Source organism: Crotalus tigris, unplaced genomic scaffold, assembly GCF_016545835.1.
Source record: "Crotalus tigris isolate CLP2741 ecotype Arizona unplaced genomic scaffold, ASM1654583v1 scf7180000024387.2241675, whole genome shotgun sequence".
In the NCBI taxonomy this organism is placed as follows: Eukaryota; Metazoa; Chordata; class Lepidosauria; order Squamata; family Viperidae; genus Crotalus; species Crotalus tigris.
The window spans coordinates 1,887,515-1,908,983 of NW_024100557.1; the positions used below are offsets into that span (position 1 = coordinate 1,887,515).

Genomic DNA, 21,469 nt, shown 5'->3' on the forward strand with positions numbered 1-21,469 from the left:
CAGCCCGCTTAAGCACTGATGTATCTGCTTCCCAGGTTTTGCTGGTGTTGACCTCAGGATGAAGTGACTGCTGAAGATTTCGGCCTGTATTAGCAAACGTAGTGGAAATTGTGTGAAAGCGTGGTTGTATAAATATTTCCATTCCCTTTTGGTTTTCTTTTTCCAACTTTCTTGATCTTTAGTTTTGCATTGCCAATTTCATTTTCTTCAAAAGTGACACTAATAAGAAGTGAACAATCCATTCCCATAAAATACGCTCACACAACGATTTTTTTTGCTACACCGCAATATATGAATTCAGTATTCTCAGAAGACGGCACTTTCTGTATTGCTTTCCTGTAACATGATTAGACTCTGATGTATTTATGAACAAAGCAACCTATTATCCTAAATTCTCAAAAAAAAAAAAAAAAAAAAAAGATTTTGGTTCCACCGTCCCAATGCCTACTCCCCCTCCCCTCCCTTCTTATGACCCTGTAATCCCTTAATTTGGGGTAGACTTGGGCAATTGGGTGAAGTTGAGCATTTTAAACATAAACTAATCTATTCAGTACTCTCCCTGCCAGGTATCCAGATGCTTATAAAAGAATAAATTTTATAATTGCCAAATCTGGATGATCCAGATATAAGATAAAATTCTAGATGATCAAAAGATGAGACAGAGCACTATTTTTTTTGTTGCCACATCTATTGATTGTGGGGATCTGGGCAACCCATATATAACAGGCTACTCTAACAAATTCCAGAAGAGTAGCTATATTAGTTTGATACAAGAGAAATAAAAAGCTAGTTTGTAGAATGTTAAAAACTAATGGATTGTAACATTTCTCCCTCTCCCTCTCCCCCCCCCCCGTGTGTAATAGGCTCTCTTCATAAGAGTCTTAGTTGAAGTTGAGGATAAAATTGAAACTTGGAGATGGAGTTTAATTCACAAACTTTCACAGGCAGGATTATATATCTGAATATACATAGTAAGCAACAGTATCAATTAATACAAGGTCCCTACCTCATCTTAAACCTGGGGCCTGTTTTCAGCTTTCTGTAATGTGTGATATATCTGCGATGGTGGTTTCTAAAGCATGGTTTATCTATTATGTGTGAAGCAATATGTTTTGTTCTGTAAAACATTGTTAAGAGTGTGCCTTATGTGTACATGATGTGTGAATCCAAGCAATGGGACTTACTTTTGAGAAATCATACGAAACATGTGCTATAAGTTTTTATTAAATCATAAAAATACCCTCTTTTTCTTGTGATATAAGGAGAATTTATCTAGTCTGAGATACGTATATAAGGATTTTTAAAAATTCCCTAAAGGTAAGTAGCATTAACAATTTGTTTTAACAGAAAAAAAAATCATTCCCAGATTGTAAGAAGACTGACATGCCTTCTTATTTTATGGATTTAAAGTTTCAAAAAGAAAAGAATGACAGAAAAGATATTCTATTACTTTCATTTTCTCCCTGTTAATGCCTGGCTGTTGTGGTTTTCTTACTATTTCCTCCCTGCATCAGCAGCTACTAATTTTAGGTTCTAGAGAGGTATTTAGGTATTTCCATTTCTAGGAAGCCATTCATATTTTTCAGTATTTTCGAAGGTGACATGTTCCGATGGGATATCTCCAGATTAATGTTAAAGTAGCATTTAACAAATTTTAAAATGAGCTCCTTAATCAATACCTAGCTTTCTTTTAAAAGACCATGAAGCCTGGGTCAGATATTACTACACCATGTATAGAAAAGAGCTCCCCTGGATCATATAAATGCCCATGTAGTCCAACATGTTGCTTTTCCAAATGATTAAGTTCCAAAAGGAAGCTATCACATAGAATTATTTCCACTCATGTATCCAAGAACTGGTATTCAGTGCTCTTAACCTCAAATTCTAGAAATAGCAATTGTGTCTAGCAGCCCTCCACCAATATGTCTTCCATCGGTCTGCTTAATTTCCTTTTAAAGCCCTCTAGGTTGGTAGCCATCAAGATATTCTGAAAAAGCTAATTCATAGTTCAACTATGCATCATGTGTTTTGCTGTTTTGCTGTTCCATATCCCTTTTCCAGTATCCCTGGCTTTTTGTATTATAAGAGAAAACAATAGCATCATCTCTGTCCATTTTCTCTACTTTATAATTGTCTATAATTCTAAAATATCTCTTATAAACCATTATTTTTTTTTCTAATTTGGACAGTGAGTTTTTGCAGTCTCCTTTCCTCCAGCCTTTTGGGATGTTCAGCACAATGTTTGCAACTGGGCACCCAGAGTTACATACATTATTCCACATATGGTCACACTGTAGATTTCTTTGGCATGGTGCAAACATGCTTCCTTATTGTTGCACCAATGTTACCAAAAAGTTTGCACCTCCTTGTCCTTTGAGGGAGTGCAGTGATGATTGGAAGAATGGGATCCATGTCATTGAGGTTAAGAGAACTCCTAAGATGACAATAAGAGCAGTTTGCTCTTTCATCCACAGAGAAGGAATAGCCACTTAAGCAATTCTCAGTAGCTTTTCAAAGCAAGGCCAAATTGGCCCAGAGGAGTGGCATGTGTCATCTCCTGAAACTTCAAGACTAAGCTTGACTCCTTGGTTTGCCTTAGTAGGATGCAGTTCAGCTTGACTAGAGTCCTTATTACAGATGAGAATGAAAGGATACATAATGGTTCATTTCCCACTGCTAGTGAATAGTTCCAATAAAAGTGAATATCTGTAGCTCAGGGTTGAACTTGGAGTTATAGGTGCTCTCTAAGCTGGTTATTTGCTTGCAGATGTTTTATTACCCAACTAGGTAATATCAGAACTGATGATGTTACCTAGATGGGTAAGGAAACATAATCAATAGCAGTAAATGACTTCTTTGATCCTCAGAGGTTTAAATTTGAGGAGCCTTCCTGCAACCCATTACAAATGATAGATATTTGGCATGGTCTTTGATGACTTCAGAGCCAAGAGGTTACTGTATGTCAGGTTGCTGAAATAACATCTGGATTTGGTCAGATTCTTCTAGCTGCTCCTCATAACTGGGATTTTTCCCTTCATGGTTGATTGTGACCCTGAGGTATATCTTGTACATGCATCCTGTTGCTATGGCTCATTTGTAATACCTCCTTATTCTGCAAAAAGTTGGGCTTCACGTTTTGCAGTTTTATCTTTATAGTCTTGAATTGTAAAGCAACTTTATGATAAATCATTTTGCCTTCTGAGAAGATTATTCAGTTGACTTATGGATCTCTCCTAATTCAATGTATAAACATGAATTAACCTGAGAGATGAAGGCTGAGATTGTGGCTGCGACTTTACTTTTTTCAGTTTTGTTCAAATAATGGAGAACCTTGAGTTACGCTGCTTGAAAATGCAGAGCTTGTGCAAAACGTGTATCCTTTTTCCTCTCTCTTCACTCCTCATAGTAAACAAGTGTTTTGAGGGAAATAAGACATGTTGGTGGGGTCTTCACTTGTTGTTTTTAAGCAAGAGAGTAGACTATCTGGTATTAAAGTCTGCTCTTGAATATCTTCGTCTGAAAGCAGAAACCTCAACTGGTTTGCCTTTTGGGTACTTGGGTCTTCATCTTTTGAGCCAATCCTGCTCTGCCCACTTCCACTATTCCTGAGAATGAGACTGATTTTATCAAATAACGACTTATTTTCACTGGGATCAACAATAGGCCACGCGGGGGCCACAGGACTGGTATAATCTTTCCTTAAATTGTTTATGGGCGAAGCTATTGAACTTGAGTTGGTGCCCCAGTTTTGAAAAGGTGTTTCGCTGGTGGTGCTGAAAGTAGTTCCTAATTGAGCCTTATTAGAAGTCTGAGGTTTGTACCCATTTCTTGCGTCTGAACTGCTGGCGAACGGTACATTTTCTGAAATACTAACTTTCTCAGAAACTGTTTTGCTTCTCCCCTTTTTTTTCTCCACAGCCTTATAGTGGTTCTGCATCAATATTTCTTCAACTTCGGTTACCACAACATCCAAAAATTGCTCGGAAAAATTGTCTGTCACAGCATCGTTTTCCTAAGCAGAAAAATAACATAGAAAGAGTTGAATATTCTAGCAGTCTTGTAGGCATATCATAAAGGTTGGAACACGGAGGTAGCAAACACCTGTTCAGGTAATAGCAGCATCACAGGATTCTGAGTATAGATAGCTTCTGACTTACGACCACAGTTGGGAGTCATTGTAGTCATAAGCTGAGTTGGACCCAATTTTATGGGAGATTTTACAGTGGTTGATCAGTGAATCCTGCATCCCCAAAGGGTCTTTTTTTTGCCATAAATAAGCAAAAAATGTTGCAAATTGTGATTACGTGACTTCAGGATGCTACAACCACCTGTAAATGCGAACTGGTTGCCAAGCAACAAAATGAGATTAGGAGTCCACAGTGGTGATACAGCTGTCATAAGGGCAAGTACAGACTATGTCACTTTCTCCAAGGCCTTGGTAACTTTGAGTCATCATTAAATGAATGATTGTAAGTTGAGGCATTTGAATAACGCTCTCCTCAGATAAGAAAGAGGAGAATGGATATCTGAGTACTTCCTGCTCTCTGGTTTTCTTAAACATTTTAACATTTTAACCTGGAGACTTACCTGGAGATCTTTGATCACTTTGCTGTTCTGCATCCTAGGAAATTCTTCAAAAAGCCATTTTGGTGCTACCGAGCTAACCATTTTGTTAACCCTTGAAACAAAAGCACAACATGTCACTTGCATTTTTAAATGGTAGATGAGAATTCACATTCTTAACAGAGAGAAATATCAAAGTAATTTTCAACACCTATTTTGGCTGCAGACTCTTTGTCTTCAAATATCGATCATCATCACACAGATCTAAACTGGAATTGGGAAAATTAGCAGGAAAGAGCTACTGAGCAACTATTCAACGAATGCTTCTTCTGGCACTCACTTTTATCCTAGAACAGAAGTCTTCAAACTTGGTCCTTTTATGACTTGTGGACTTCAACTCCCGGAATTCCTCAGCCAGCGCCTGGCTGAGGAATTCCAGGAGTTGAAGTCCACAAGTCATAAAAGGGCCAAGTTTGAAGACTCCTGTCCTAGAATGTCCTCTTTTCATGCCTTTCTCTCCATTCACCTTTTTTTTTTGTCTTCAAAGATGATGGGAAGAATATAAAGGGAATGAGAGGAGGTGCTAGGAGGCAAAAGGTTTCTTTTTGAAGTAGCATTCTTCAGCTCAATTGCTTTTCTACATCAAGTTGTTTTGCAAGCTGCTTTCAAGACATGAAGTGGTCACTCACAAGTGCAGACAAAGATCTGTAATTAAGTTCAACTTAACAGCACTCAGGTGCTAACCCTTTCATCAACAATTTACAGATGAAGGAGGTCCCATTAAAATCAAGTGCCAAAATCTACTACCGGTAATCCTTCAGTTATGGCAGTTCACTTAGCGACTTTCGAAGTTTCAACATAATCCCTCCCCCAAGTACTTGCGACACAGTCCCAAAATTATGAATGTTGCGGCACCACAGCAATCATTAACCCTTATGAATGATCGCAGAGGCACTGCAACATTTGCTCTGCCTATTCACTCCCCTGTGCCAGGTCTGTGGATACTCACCATGAGAAGGGCCTGTGGACACTCACCTTGCGAAGATCTAGCGAGCGTTTGGTTTCTTGGCCTGGTTCGGTGCTTCAGGCCTTCGGTGCGTTCATAGAGAATGGAGGCCTAAGGTACCACAAGATCACGCGCTAGATCTCGTGCTACTGATCTCACGTGATCTCATGGTACTTTGGGCCTCTGTTCTCTGCAAACGGAGGCCCAGATGAGAGATCTGTGGCAAAAGGCTTTGCAAACGGAGGGAAGGTGTGAAGCACCGAAGCTTTCCTTTCGTTTGCAAAGCTTTTTGCCATCTTTGTAAAAAGCTTTTGCCACCGAGAACGGAGGCATGTCCCCCTCCCAGCCTACGTTCTCGGCAGCAAAGGCTTTTTACAAAGATGATCAGAGCCTATAGGGACACAATCTTTTTTCCCTGTAGGCCTCGGCAAGCCTTTGCTCAAGGGGAAACTGGGGCAGAGAGGCTGGAGAGGAGACAGCTCCTTGATCATTGAGATCTACATAAGGTAAGTGACCCAGTCAGGCAGGATGCAGGGGAGGGGGATGCATGCAATATCTCAGTGGATTGAGGGAGGCCTTAGGTGGGTGAAAACACTAGGCCTCCCCATGGCCTTCCCCACTCTGAGATACCTCGTGTACTTAACGGCCCACACATTTGATGTGTGATTAGTGAATGTGTGGGTGAAAGCATGGAATGATCATGTTTGAGTTACGTGATTCACTCCTATGAATCCTCGGGTTACGAATGTAATTGGCAGGCTCCATTACAATTGAAACCCAAGGATTACCTGTATAAAAATAATCCTTGTCCTGCTTTAATAAATAAATCAAGACTGATACGAATAGTCCTTGATTTCAGACTGGTCAGTTAGCAACTGACTGAAATTATCATGGACTTTGCCAAAGCTACTTATGACCAGTTTTGAAGTTACAGCTGTGGTGGAGACAGAAGTAGGCCCAATGCCTTAGGGGAGCCCGAAGTATGGAAAGCAAAGGATGAGGTGCCTCCCAAGGCCTCCTGCACTCTCTGACCCCTGCGCTAGGCCTCCCAGGACTTTCCCCACTCCTGAGGCACCCTACGCTCTGCTTAACATCTGTATCAGGGAGAGCAGGTAGGAATTGTTAAGCTGATCATGTGAGTGCCTCCCTTAATGATTGTCATGATTTGTAACTGTAATGGGCAGACTCTGTTATGGCCATAACTTGAGGACTACCTGTATTGGGCCTGTATATTCCCAAATTATGCTCTCAAGAAATGGGTGGTTACATAAATTCGATTAATAAATAAAAAAACTAAACATTCATTAACCAAAGCCTGGGAAAAATAGCAACTGGTACCTTTTCCTGCACGATTTAATTGCAATCAAAGTGAAAACAGAGATTGATAAGAAAGCCACTCCGACACCAGTTCCCAACAGAATCCCAGTATCGTAATCATCATTGCCTGAGAGAGAGAGAAATGGGGGGGGGGGGAAGGGAAGGATCACCACATTCATGCATTGTTAATCAGTTCAGAATAACATAGGCAGGAAAGTGAAATTCTTGGGGTTTTTTTTAAGCAACTGGATAAGTGATATCATCTGCTGGAGAACAGGATAATAGCCACATTCTCCTTGCTCTGATAAATAAGACTCTAGCAAGGCCTTTTGCTTTCCAGCAGCTTTACTACTGTTTCTGGCAGATAAGAAACAGGAGAATAGGGAAAATGCTGGAAGTAAAGAGCAGCTGGATACATGTTTTATTTTCTTTGACAGAGTTCACTTTTTAAACAGTAAACCGTTCAACGCAACACTGCTTGCATTTCTAATTAAAAGATTATGTTTTCAGCTGAACAATTTTTCAGTTGAACAAAGAACAAAACTCAGTAAGCTGTACCCAGATTTATACACAGAACAGAAGCATAATGAGATGTGGCTTCAAATCTGCTTGGGCAATCTACAGCCCACTGTAGATCAGTAGATAAAGATAGTGGATCTTTTTTTCTGCCATGCCAGCTTCTGACTTCCTTTTGCTGTAATAGTGATGTTTTTTGGTGAAGAGCTCAGCGGTACTATCAAATGATGAGGAGGCGGTTTAAACTGTTCCTCATGTTGGATTTGTCATTTCTGGTAATGCCTTAAGGATAGATTCATTCAAATTGTTACATCCCATTTATCTCTATGGTTCTATGTAAGTTGAAACAATATTAGTCAAAGTACACATTATGAATATCATAGAAGTTAACTCCCAAGCAGTTATGTGTACTTATTGTAGTTATTAGAACTTATTAAAAATAAAAGATGCTTACTTTCCTTGATGGTTTTGATTGTCTTTTTTTGAAATTTTGCAATAATATTTTATGATAGAGAGCACCGTTATGAATGTGATCTCTGCAAGGAGGGAATCTAGAGACAGTCACTTGGAAAAAAAGCAAGTGAAATGTTTTAATAAACTAAGTTGTCTTGTTCTCTTTCATGAGTTTCTGGTCTTTGTTCAGTAATTGATTTCCAAGGATAGTTCTACTGTACTATAGTAGTTATTTATTAAATTACATTGTTGTTGTTAATTGCGAAGTCGTGTCCGACCCATCGCGACCCCATGGACAACGTTCCTCCAGGTCTTCCTATCCTCTACCATCTTCTGGAGTCCATTTAAATTCACACCTACTGCTTCAGTGACTCCATCCAGCCATCTCATTCTCTGTCGTCCCCTTCTTCTATTGCCCTCAATCTTTCCCAGCATTAGGCTCTTCTCCAGTGAATCCTTCCTTCTCATTAGGTGGCCAAAGTACTTGAGTTTCAACTTCAGGATCTGGCCTTCTAAAGAGCAGTCGGGGTTGATCTCTTCTAGGACTGACCGGTTTGAACGCCTTGCAGTCCAAGGGACTCGCAGGAGTCTTCTCCAGCACCATAGTTCAAAGGCCTCAATTCTTTGGCGCTCAGCCTTTCTTATGGTCCAACTTTCACAGCCATACATTGCAACTGGGAAAACCATGGCCTGGACTATACGCACTTTTGTTGGCAGGGTGATGTCTCTGCTTTTTAGAATGCTGTCTAGATTTGCCATAGCTTTCCTCCCCAGGAGCAAGCGTCTTTTAATTTCTTGGCTGCACTTACATGCAGTGGTATAAATTTGTGCTTTTTATGATTTCCATCCATCCAAGGATGTGAACAGGGAAAAGGCGATCCCATGATCGCCTGGAACATTACAGCCATCATAAATACATGCCAGTTGCCAAGCCTCTGAATTTTGATCACGTGACCATGGGGATGCTGCAATGGCCATAAGTGTGAAAAACAGTCATAAGTCATTTTTTAAAGTAATTTGAGGACTATCTGTACGTGGAACATTATAGTAAAAAACGATAGGCAAAGATGCCTTCCAATGGTCTGGGTTTTCCTAGTCTTGAGAAATGCTTCATAGCCCTTACTTATGCTGACCATCTCATGTCCAGTTTTTAATCCCTCAAGGTTCCTGTGCAGCTGTTCATATGGAAGGTTATGGGGAAGGCTAGTTTGCAAATTGCCAGGCAAATGTACATAAAGTGTGTGTCTATGTGGAAGAGCTGGGTGGGCAGGGGGGATGCTACAATCTCGATTCTCTTTACTTTGTGAAGGGGCCCTTGCCAATTCACAGAGCACCATAAACCTGGGTGGGAGGTGGAGGTAGTACGCGTGTAATGATTGGCCAGCCTGAAGCAGAATCAGAACTGCTTGGCTCAGTGAATGGCTAAATCAAAAAGGCTAAATGATTGGCTGAAGAGGCTCCCTTTGAATTCCAGACATGCAAGCTAATACCTTTCTGAAAGGGCTTCAGCTCTTCAAGTAGCGATGGCTGTGTGGAGGACTTCGGGGCTGATTTTATGGTATGTTGTGAATTATTGGAAAATGATACAGCTTTCTGATTTCCTGTAGAACAGAGGTGTCTGACCTTGGCAACTCTTAAGATCTGTGGACTTCAACTCCCAGAATTCCCCAGCCAGCCATGCTGGCTGGGGAATTCTGGGAATTGAAGTCCACAGGTCTTAAGAGTTGCCATGATCGGATACCCCTGCTGTAAAGTAAACCAAGCTAAGAACTCATTTTCTATACAAGAGTTAAGTCGATGACTGACAATTTAAAAGTGGGGGTACCTGTAGATGTATGTTTGTGTGTCTGTATGTATGAAATCCAAATGGTTCCAAGTTGCGAGTAGTCATGGGTTGCGTGTAAGCAATCTGAAGTTTTATTTTCTTGGAATCATGTCAGTGTACAATGTAAACATTTCCTGCCACTTTGAAATGCCATAAGTTGCATAAGCTTTACATTTATAATAATAATGATAGAGTTGGAAGGGACCTTGGAGGTCTTCTAGTCCAATCCCCCATTCAGGCAGAAAACCCTATACCATTTCAGACAAATGGCTGTCCAGTCTCTTCTTAAAAACTTCCAGTATTTGGAGCATTCACAACTTCTGGAGGCAGGTTGTTCCACTGATTAATTGTTCTAATTAATAGGAAATTTCTCCTTAGTTCTAGGTTGCTTCCCTCTTTGGTTAGTTTCCATCCGTTGCTTCTTGTCCTGCCTTCGGGTGCTTTGGAGAATAGCTTGACTCCTGTTCTTTGTGGCAGTCCCTGAGATATTGGAACACTGCTGTCATGTCCTCCCTCATCCTTCTCTTCATTAAACTAGACATACCCAATTCCAGCAACCATTCTTTATATGTTTAAGCCTCCAGACCCCTGATCATCTTTGTTGCTCTTCTCTGCACTCTTTCTAGAGTCTCAACATCTTTTTTACATTGTGGTGACCAAAACTGGATGCAGTATTCCAAGTGTGGTGTTCTGGATCATGTAACCCTGACTAGAGCATGTAGATCTGTATGTTAGAATGTTTGGCATTTGTTGGGTTAAGCGCTGTCTCCTTAAGAGATGGCTTATGGGTAATGTAATTTTAGCTAGTCAGCTATCTCATGTTAACAAGTCTGTGGGAGGAGCCACTAAGCTCATCACAGGATATCCTGGCTACGGGCCAGTTTGGAATGTCTTTGTCTCAGATAAGCATGGGACCATTCCACGCTAGAAGTTGGTATGGAGGAAGTATTAATTTCTTACCTATAAGGATGAACAGATGTACAATATCCAGAAGCAACAACCATAACTGCAAGTATTTCTGAATAAAATATCTGTTTTATAATCATCTTTATTGAGTTATCTATATGATCTGGAATTACAAAGCATCTTAACTCTGGATCAGAACATGTGGCCTTACCAAGGCATTATAAAGTGGTACTAACATTTCACGTGATCTTGATTTTTGGTCAGACAGAAAACCTCTCCCTCCCTTCCTCCCCTCATTAATAGAGTTTTTTTCCCTACCTCTGGTGACTGCAAGGCTCCTTCCTCGGGAAATGTTAAGTTGTTCATTCTTTTCTTTCATCAGTGCTACCCAGAAAATGCAAGAGAGAAAAATAAAGTGAGAATGAATGAATTCCATTGTAAGGTGAGAACAAGTAGGATTCTTTTAAAGTGCCTTGTAAATATTCTGGCAAGTTATCTACTCCATCGCTACGTTATGCAGGTAGTCCTCAACTTATAACAGTTTGTTTAGTGACCGTTCAAAGTGACTTATGATACTTTTTCACACTTATGACCTTTGCAGCCTCCCCATGGTCATGTGATCAAAATTCAGACATTTGGAAAACCGACTCACTTTTATGATGGTTGCAGTGCCCAGGGGGCCACGTGATCCCCTTTTGTGACCTTCTGACAAGCAAAGTCAATGGGGAAGCCAGATTCACTTAACAACCGTGTTGCTAAATTAACAACTGCAGTGATTCACTTAACAAGTTTGGCAAGAAAAGTTGTAAAAATGGGGTAAAATTTACTTGTCTCGCTCAGCAACAAAAATGTTGGGCTCCATTGTGACCATAAGTTGAGGACTACCTGTAGTAATGTAATATATGGCAGCCAGTTTGGTGCAAAGGTTAAAGTATCAGGCGACAAACCAGAAGGCGATGTGTTCTAGTTCCACCTTAGGCACAAAGCTAGATGGTTGACCTTGGGCCAGTCACTTTTTCATAGCCCTAGGAAGGAGGTAATGGCAAACCACTTTTGAAAAACCTTATCAGGGAAACTGAAAGGACTAATCCAGGCTATCTCCAGGACTCAAAAACTGATTCATAGGCACACACACCTGCACACACACACACTTAAACACAAAACGGAATATAACTAAATGACATCTACATCTGGTTCTGCCTGGGAAAGTTGTTCATACTGTGCTTTTTTCTTTGATTTCTGCCCCATTAATTTGACATAATTCCGCTCTAGTATGGCATTAAAGACTTGCCATGGCAATTAAGCGGCCAGTCATTAGGGCATGACCTAATTGTGGTCATAAATCGAGGACTACCTATAATCTCTCCCTTGTGAGACCAGCAGCCCAACTGTAAGCTCATCAACTGTAAGGTTGATCAGTCACACTCCCTAGTGATCATGTGTTTCTGGAGAAAAGCTGGAGAACTTTAGAAGTACACTGATATTGGGTTATTCCACAAACTTTGTCACAGTGCAGCTCAATAATTTTCGTAGTATGCACAGCTAGTTCTTGTTTTACGACTGTAATTCAACACACAATTTTGATCATAGGTAGTGACAGACAAATGTCAGTTTCTGGCAAAAACATTAAAATCGCAATCACTTGACTGCAGCATGTTGCAAATAGCCATAAATGCAGGCTGGTTGCCAAATGTCCAAAATGCAGTCACATGACCATCGGGGGGGGGGGAGATGTCACAACTTCAAATCCAAATTGTAAGTTCCATTTTCAAGCTCTGTTGTAACTAAACGACTAGTTGTAAGTTGAGGCCTACCTGTATACAACAACAATAAGCATTATCCTGTCCAAAAGACCATCCTTTTGACTTTTTTCATTTCTTCTAACAAGCAGCAAAAATAAGTTCTAAATACTGCTTATAAAGAATATAATCAATTCTCTCCATTTTCACATGAATGGACTAAAATGTTGTCCTAAATTTGAAATACAATTTTGTCCAGAGCTGTGCTGGGATGAAAATAAAATTGCCAGATTTTTAAAAGTGAAACCTGCCACCAGGTTTTAAATGTCGTAGAAAAGCTTAACAAGAACAAACAAACAATATCAACATGCATGTCTTGCACGATTTTATCTGTGTAAAATATTCACCATCCTTGATTGGTATTAAAGCACCTATGGAGATACCATATTTTCACTTTGGGAAAAATGTCTACTACAATATTAGTTTTCAGCTATAAGAGCTTAATTTAAGAAGTCCAAGTATAAGATCTTAGTGTAAGAATCCAGCATGATAAAGCAGGGGTCCCCAACTCCCGGTCTGTGGACCAGTACCGGGCCGTGGCATGCCAGCAACAGGGCCACACAAACAAGCAAAGCCCCATCCGCAAGATGCAGGCAGCACACAAAACCATGCACTCTCTGGTCCGCGGAAAAACCTCTCTCCACGGAACCGGTCCCTGGTGCCCAAAAGGTTGGGGACCTAGAATAGAAGAATTTCTTTATTCATCAGTGAAATCTATCAGAAAGGAGAATTTAAGGGCACATCAATTGTTTTTGTACAATAAAAGTTCAGCCTTCACTAAAGAAGTATCTAGCACAGTGGTTCTCAACCTGTGGGTCGGGACCCTATTTGGGGTCGAATGACCATTTCACGGGGGTCACCAAACAACACAGTCCGCCATTTTCCCCCCCTTTTCCTTAGCTGTGCTACTCCCTTTTATTCTATTGGCTTTTGAAAGCCAATAGAATAGACTCTCTTGAATAGAGTCTAATTCTATTGGCTTTCAAAAGCCAATAGGAATTGTCCAGGCTGTCTCTGCCCTGCTGAGCCCGCCAAAAGTCCCATTCTGCAAACGGTGCTGCACCAGTTGAGTAGTCCTCGACTTACGACCGGTTGAGTAGTCCTCGACTTACGACCAGTTGGGGGTCGCGGCATTAAAAAGGTTGAGAACCACTGATCTAGCACTTATCTTCGAATAACACACATAACAACTACAATAACTCACAATGAAAATTCTGGGCTCAACTGTAGTTGTTAAGTGAGGATCTCCTGTATATGATGCATGTGATTATTGAGGATATTTGAAGATCTTTTTCATTCTTTCATTATAACGTGAAGTGTCTCTTCCTTGAACAGTCCTTTTCTTGGGCTCCTTTTTCTCCAATAATAGTAATGAAATCCCATCAGAAAAACACGGGTGGCTCAAGGCAAAAGTCTTTGCTTCATATTTTGCTGCTAGCGATGTTAGATGAATATACAACTTCTCTGTAATTTTTCCCAATGTTTCTTTTTTTCCTTTGAACCCTCAGATCTCTATGGTCAATCAGAAGTCTCCAGAAAATGGCATGCTGAGCAGTGAGGTGATTTTTTTTCTCCTACTGACAAACAGCTGACTTTACTGCCAAGGCTGGCTCTTCAGCAGGATAATCCCTGGGTTTTGAATGAGAATGACTTGATATAATCCATAGATGACTGTATACTTGCTTGGAAAAAGAGTTCAGTGGATCATGATTCTCAGTAAGTACAGCTAAGCAGTGTTCTCAACCTTGACAACTTTAGGGCATGTAGACTTCAACTCCCAGAATTCCACAGCCAACAATGCTGGCTGTGGAATTCTGGGAGTTGAAGTTCACATGCCTTAAAGTTGTCAAGGTTGAGAAACACTGAGAGGGTCTGGTTTCCATCTTTTCCAGTCATTGTTTCTTTTTTTAGGCGCACCTCTACTTTAATATTACGTTTTGAAGTTTTCTTTTGTTTTGGCCTACATTTTTAACTCTTAAACATCTGGTTGAATGCTGATTTATCTTACAACACCTTGTCGGATTGCAAAAGTGAATTTTTCATTGTTTCATTCTGGAGTTAAAAAACATTTTCTCCTTTGCCACATGGAAGGAGATGGCATGAGGACTTTCCCTTCTGTAGTGAAAGTGATTGGATTTGAAGTACATCGTTTTTCTACTGCAAGGATTTGGTATCTCACTTGTTCTTAAAAGAAACTTTGTTGTTTTACACTATTTTTGTAGATATTGTATCTCTCGTTTTCTTTTTTTTTCCTTTTGAAAGAGATAGGAATTTCCCCCTTTATTTTCTATTTACTCTCCACTATGGGAATCTCAGTTTTTTCTGTGCTTACTTTGTTATGGAATATTTCACTCTTGTCCTTGAGAAGAAATTGCTTACATTTTGCTGTGGAAGTTCAGCAATAAGAGGGATTGGGATCATATTAAAATTCAAGCAATAACAAAACTAAAGACCCTGAACATTATATATTATACATCCTTCACGATGCCCGCCAAAAAGAGATATAAAAGAGAGGCAGAAGCTGGATAACTTTAATGTGAAAGCCTTTTTTGAAAAAAAAAAAAACAATACTTTTCAAGATAAAAATCTAGACAAACGTTTTGATGGATTAGCAACAGTTCTAAATCAACCTAAAGATGACACCCAGATACAGGTGACAGCACTTAAATCAGACCTGCAGTTGGATGGGCTGGAATTTAATTTGTTATTAACAGATATGAAAAAGGAGTTTTATTTGAGATTGGTAACTTCTTAGAGGAGGCTAAATGGGGCATCCGTTTAAAATATTTAATCATAGTGGAGATGACACAGTGGATGGATGATGGACTGGATCTTCTTAGGAAAGCTGAAGGAGCTTGTAGAATAGACTTATTATATATAGCTAGAAGATAACACTTGGCGGATGCCGTGATTCGGTTCGTGGGAAAACCTACTGAACAACAAGGGCTGCAGAGATCCTCCCAACGGAGACTTATGACTTTGGGGAGTGAAATGTAACTAACTGGAAGATTATTATTTCAAGGAAACGTTTATTATCAAGAAACAATTGAGGATATTTGATCCTGGATGGATCAGAGATAATGATTGCAGTGTGTTTATGGTAGTCTAAAAGCCATTTGTGGACTTTCTGCAAGTTAAATACATGAATAGATTGTTAACAGAGGGCTTTGAAATTTAGCTTGTTGTTGGGAATACCTGTTAACTGCTTTCTTTTACAGTAAATAGATGCTAAGGCAATTTGGTTGATTGGTAATAGATTTTCACATCTGTAATATTTTAATGCCATATAGTAATTTAGCAAACAAAGATGTAGAAGTTTATAAGTTGTGGACCTCTTTTGCAGGGAGGGAAAACTATTATTGTTGAAATATAATTTATTAGTATTCAACTGAGAGGAGCAATCTATGTATATCTTTGTCATTTTGTTTTTATTCACATTTTGGGGGGGGTTGTACTGTTTTGTTTTTGATTTTTTTTCTTTTCTTTTTGGGATTTTGTATTTTAACTTTGGAAATAAGATAAAATTTTTATTTAAAAAAGAATTCTATCATCAACCAATACAGAGATACTGCAAACAAAAGGCCAAAAATGTCCTCTAGATTTGAGTTCTGAATCATAACCCTTTTTTCAGTTTTTTTTACAAAGTTTTCAGTATCAGTATGATTTTTCTGTGGGCAGAGCTAGAAAATGAATCTTCACTCAGTCTTCAGAATCTGCAAATGACAAGTACCAAAATACTGTAAATGTATGATATTTATCAGAACTGCCAACTTTACTTATAAGAATCAGTTTCTTTTCATGACCAGAGCTGTGATATGAATGTCTTCTGAATGCTGTTTTAACTTTTTATTATTTTGCACATTCTTGTGTATTTTTTCTTCTTTATTTCTATTTCATTCTTTTTTTTTCTTCTCTTCTATTTCATTGTCTGGAAACAGGCTGCCTACTTGCCATCTTCTCAGCAAAGGGCAAGAAACTGAAAGATCAGGTCTGCCTCCATTAATCTATATTTCATTAGGTTGCAAGATTGAATGATATGTTCAGTAGTGTGCAGGGATTTTATTTTTTTAACTCTTTAGCCTTACTCGACAATATCTATATATCCTTTTACGTCATGAATCCAGCATGGAATATTGAGAAGCTGAAAACACATGTTTCGCACACACAAAAAACCCCTGCTTTCTGGATGGCATAAAAAAAAAAAAACCCTGATCCTGAATTTAGTTTCACATGCTTTCATGATTGTTGCTTGGGAATAGTGGAACATTAAGGTTTTGAATTAAAAAATACTTTTTGGGGTAAGCCACTGTTCTAGAACAATTCTTAGAAATAAAATACTATTTTGGATGAGCATTGTTTTTTGTTCCATCTGTAGAGAACCAGTTGGTGTAGCTATTTATGGCAGGCTAGAAATTGGGTGACTGAGTTCTAGTGCTCCCTTAGGTACCAAGCCCAGTGGGTGACTTTGGGATAGTAACTCAGTCTGATCCTTAGGAGGGAGTTAACGTCAAGCCACTTCCAAATATTTTGCTAAGAAAACTGCAGGGACTTGCCTAGGTAATCATCTGGAGATAAGATTGACTCAAAGGAACTCATATACCTATACAATTTGTAGAGTATACATCCAGATGAAAGAAACCTATGGTTTGCATTGGAGGACACGTACTCTGACAAGTGTCTATATCAGTAACTATCATTCATCTTTGACAATCTGTCTGCTTGAATTCTACTTACTCTGAATAGAGCTGGCTCGGCTGATGCCATTCTGATACACAGCATATACTGAAATGGCGGAGCTCTTTCCCATTCTGATGCTTTCTGTAAAGATGAAGTTTAAAACAGCACATATTTTTTATGGAATTTCAGTTTTAATGCATATTCTTAAAAAGAATCATTATCATCAAGAAAACCCTTTTCTAAGAAGGAAATCAGGGTTTAACTGTTTTACACGAGCAATGATAGCAACAAGCATAACAACAGGAACATCCATTCTGGAAATGCTTTTATCACATTTACATCCTATCCAAGAGGGATCTAAATGTGTCTCTTTCACTATGTTCTCATAATAGTTGTATTCATCCATGTGAACTACTTGGGTAAGCTATAAAATACAAGGAGACAAATTCATGGAGGATAAGACAATTGATGATAGTATTTATGACAGCCATCTGTTAACTCCAGATGTCTATGAATACCAGTTGCTAAGAGTCTTGAATGGAAAGACCCAATTGTACATGTCTTCCATTTGATTACTTGCTGGGAGAAACAAATGACAACTTTCAGTCTCATCCAGCATAATTCCTGTGATGTTCTTATGATTTTAGTAGCATTTTTTAAATCAATCATTTATATATCAGGGCTTGCTTGGATTTAAAGCAGATCATGCCTTTGAAAAGATTTAAAAGTATATTTTATTAGAAGTAATCTTGTGTTACCCAGATAGTATACAGGCAGCCTTCAACTTACAACCACAGTTGAGCCCAAACATTTGGTTGCTAAAGGAACAGATTATTTGTTAACTGAGTTTTGTCCCATTTTATGACCTTTCTTGGCACAGTTGCTAAGTGAATCACTGCAGTTGTTAAGTTAGTAACATGGTTGTTAAGTGATTCTGGCTTCCCCATTGTCTTTGTTTGTCAGAAGGTCGCAAAAGGAGTTCACATGACCCTTGGACACTGTGCTCATCATAAATATAAGTCAGTTGCTAAGCTTCTGAATTTTGATCAGATTGTTAAGTGTGAAAAATGGTCATGTCACTTTTTTCAGTGCCATTGTATCTTTGAACGGTCACTAAATGATATGTTGTAAGTTGAGGACTACCTGTACTTACTAATATATGTATCCATCTTACATATTTATTATGAAGACACCAAAAGTATTGACTTGTAACTTACCTTCAATAGAAGTTGACGTATTTTGGAAAGGGACTTTCTTCCATGCAATGCTATGCTGAAAATGACTGAAGTCTGCAGAAATCCATTCCACTATGTACCATAAAAGTGTTTTTCCAATAGATTCAGGGGGTTCCCATTGAACAGAAATTCCTTTCTGTTTATCAGTGAATATTTCAATATTAGTAGGCGGTGGGAAAGCTATGGGGAAAAACAGATGGGGTTATATGTCAACGTATCATTTTTGTTACTGGATATTTCCATAACTATATAATGACATCATTCAAAAGGATTGCATTGATATAGCTAAAAATGCTCTTGAAATAAGTGAACAATATATAGATTAATCTCTGTAATGTGGTGACCTCCATATATATTGATTTCCATCTCCATTTCAGACATTATGGAAGACTGAAGAAGTTCCCCATTTTACTAGTTACTATGATATTTCTTTGTACATGCTGAGATATCAGTTGTGACCCAAGATAAATGAAAAGTGTGCATCAGGCCTACCCCAAAAATGACATAATATCATTCAACCAAAGTTCAGATCTTTAGTTGCATATACCATATAGACAGAATTTTGCCAGACTAAATCTATACTACCCTAACCTAATGGATGTACCCTGGGAAATTGTAGGGAGTGGCCATCTTCAATTTCTTCCCATGTTGCAGCTCTGAGCTTTGCCATCTCTTATCTTGTCCCACTCTTTGGAATCTGCTCCCTCCTTCCTGGGAATTTGCTGCATTAATGTAGTCCATCACAACACTTCTGCCTTCACTGACATAGATAAACATGTATAATATGCAAGACTATATTCAACCAGCAATGGCTCCAAGAAATTATGGTCCAGCTTGATGGCCTCCTCATTCTCTGTTGCAATGCAGAAGGTGAAGTAGGTCTGGTGAAACTCTTTCTCATGGTGTTATCCTCTGTGGCAACATTTCAGTACACGTTCTTCCTAAAACAGTAAGGTGTGGCAAAGGGCTTCATACATTCCAGTGCAAATCATCCATTGGGATGGGATTTTATGAGTTCCCTGAGGCAAACATTTTGACAGTACAAAGAGGTGAACTTTAAAAAAATGTTTCTGTTCGGGTACTCTTTAACGAAGAATTGTTCTTTGAAATGTTTCTAATAATGAAATAAAATATTTAGATTGAACCTGTAGAGGGCACTGTAGGAAAACTAGTCGACAAACAAGACAGACCTAACGTAATTCTTAACGTAATTCTTAACGTAATTGCTAACGTAATTCTTAAGAGTGCGGAAATGATAAAAATACAGTCTTATTATTCTAAGTACTATAGGCTGCACTGTAAGAGCGTTATTTTTAAGGCAGTATCATGATTATTAACTCATTTGTGATCTGAAATTTAGCAGACACTTTTTATATATAAGGTTTTAATAATCGAAGTTGTGGGAAGTTAATCTTTAAAAGATATTTTTAGATCCCAAGTTCTTGCTATATAGTATTTATGCCTGAATTGGAATGGCATGTTTTGCAGCTAGGTATGTCTGAAATTTAGAATTACCGTATTTTCCGGCGTATAAGACGACTCAGCATATAAGACGACCCCCGACTTCGCAGACGATTTGCATGCTTTAGAAAGTCGTCTTATACGCCAGAAAATACAGTACATATTTATACCTGTACATTGCAGATATAGTCATAGTGGAAGAAAGTAATTTGGCTGATCTTGTTAATAGCTTCAATCTGCAAATGGCAGAATTCAAAAAGTGTCATTATTTTTACAGGTACTCCTTGATTTACAACTATTCATTTAGCGACCATTTTCAGTTACAATGGCACTGAAAAAAAGAGAGTCGCCCTTATGATTGTCCCACCATCCCCATGGTCTTATGATCAGAATGTGGTCACTTGGCAACAGGTTTGAATTTATGATAGTTGCAGTGTCCTAGGGTCACGTGGTCACTGTGACCTTCCCAATCAGCAAAGTCAACGGGGGAAAACCGATTCACTTAATGACCACATGATTTGCTTAACTGCAGTGATCTGTTTAACAACTGTGGCAAAAAAGACTGTAAAATTGTGTGCTATTCATTTAACAACAGCCCTGCTTAGCAATGGAAATTCTGTCTCCAATATTTTAAATAGTAATATATTACAATAGTGACAAAAATAAGTGTGGAAATAATGTTAGGGAGTCCCCAGTAGGATATTTTATTCCATTCCATTCCATTTTATTTGTTTGTTTTTTAATTTATTATGGTTACCCACTTCAGAGGACTCTGGGTGAGGGTGGCTTACTATCTAACATAATATAATGCAGCACCAATTTCTGAAAAGTTTGCCTGCTCGGTGACATCTTACCTTGATAATTGTGAGGTAATTGTTTCACTATAATATTTGCAGGTTTGGAACTTCCTTTGGAATTGCGTGCTGTCACATAAATAACGGTCACTGCTGGGGGCACCATCACTTTGCAATGTATTTCTGTTGTTTTACATAAATCCACATTCTCTCCTTGTTTTTCATAAAATATTCTATAATTCAGAATTTTTCCTCTGCTTTCCTTTGGAGACAGTGGCTAGAGGAATGCAGAATTGCCTTTAGAGAGCAGCAAAAAACAAAACAAAACTAGTCTTTTATTATTTGTACATATGTTTAAAAAGTTGCCGAAATGTGAAATCCAAAGGAAAAATGATTGAACCAACAGCTTCTCAGGAGGGCCTAATTACACCTGAAATGCCATCCAGGTAACAGTAGCCTTTGAAGGGAGTCATGGAGAATTAATCAGAAGGAGGGGAAATGTAGGGAGCCATTTAAGTATTTTGCTGTCTGCCATTTCACCTCTTCAACTTGTACCCCCCAAGCAGCATCTTAATAAGATTTTTTTTTATTTTGAAATGTTTGACATGTTCTCAAAATCAAGTGAGGGGAAAAAAAACTTAAGGTGGATAAATTCACTTGTTTCAAAGAAGGTGGAAACTTTTCCTTTTACAAAAAAGCCTTCACCATATCCAACCTCACCACTACCAGGGAGGCCTTTACCTGCAAGGAGGGACACGGATCTAAAACAGGTGGCCACATCCTAGGTCCACTTCCTCAGAACCAACAGTTTGGAACTCTCGCCAGATAACCAAGCAAGACGGTGCACCATATTTTATTTCTATACATTTATATTTATATACCTCTATTTCACAGAGCGCTCCCAATCAAAGTCCAAG

The 21,469-nt window shown here is 38.8% G+C and overlaps 1 protein-coding gene across 2 annotated transcripts in view; it reads right to left on the reverse strand.

Moving 5' to 3' along the window:
- Window positions 1-903: 903 nt before the first annotated feature.
- The window catches only part of IL23R (interleukin 23 receptor), a 48,241-nt gene continuing 27,675 nt past the window's right edge, over window positions 904-21,469 (reverse strand). For both annotated transcript variants that reach the window (XM_039329118.1, XM_039329119.1), the window contains 7 exons: window positions 20,613-20,829; window positions 18,280-18,477; window positions 17,120-17,203; window positions 10,905-10,970; window positions 6,908-7,013; window positions 4,588-4,678; window positions 904-4,012 (listed from right to left, as the gene is read on the reverse strand). In XM_039329118.1, coding sequence (XP_039185052.1) covers window positions 3,401-4,012; window positions 4,588-4,678; window positions 6,908-7,013; window positions 10,905-10,970; window positions 17,120-17,203; window positions 18,280-18,477; window positions 20,613-20,829 — 1,374 coding nt within the window. In that variant the 3' untranslated portion in view covers window positions 904-3,400. The remainder of the gene's footprint in view (window positions 4,013-4,587; window positions 4,679-6,907; window positions 7,014-10,904; window positions 10,971-17,119; window positions 17,204-18,279; window positions 18,478-20,612; window positions 20,830-21,469) is intronic.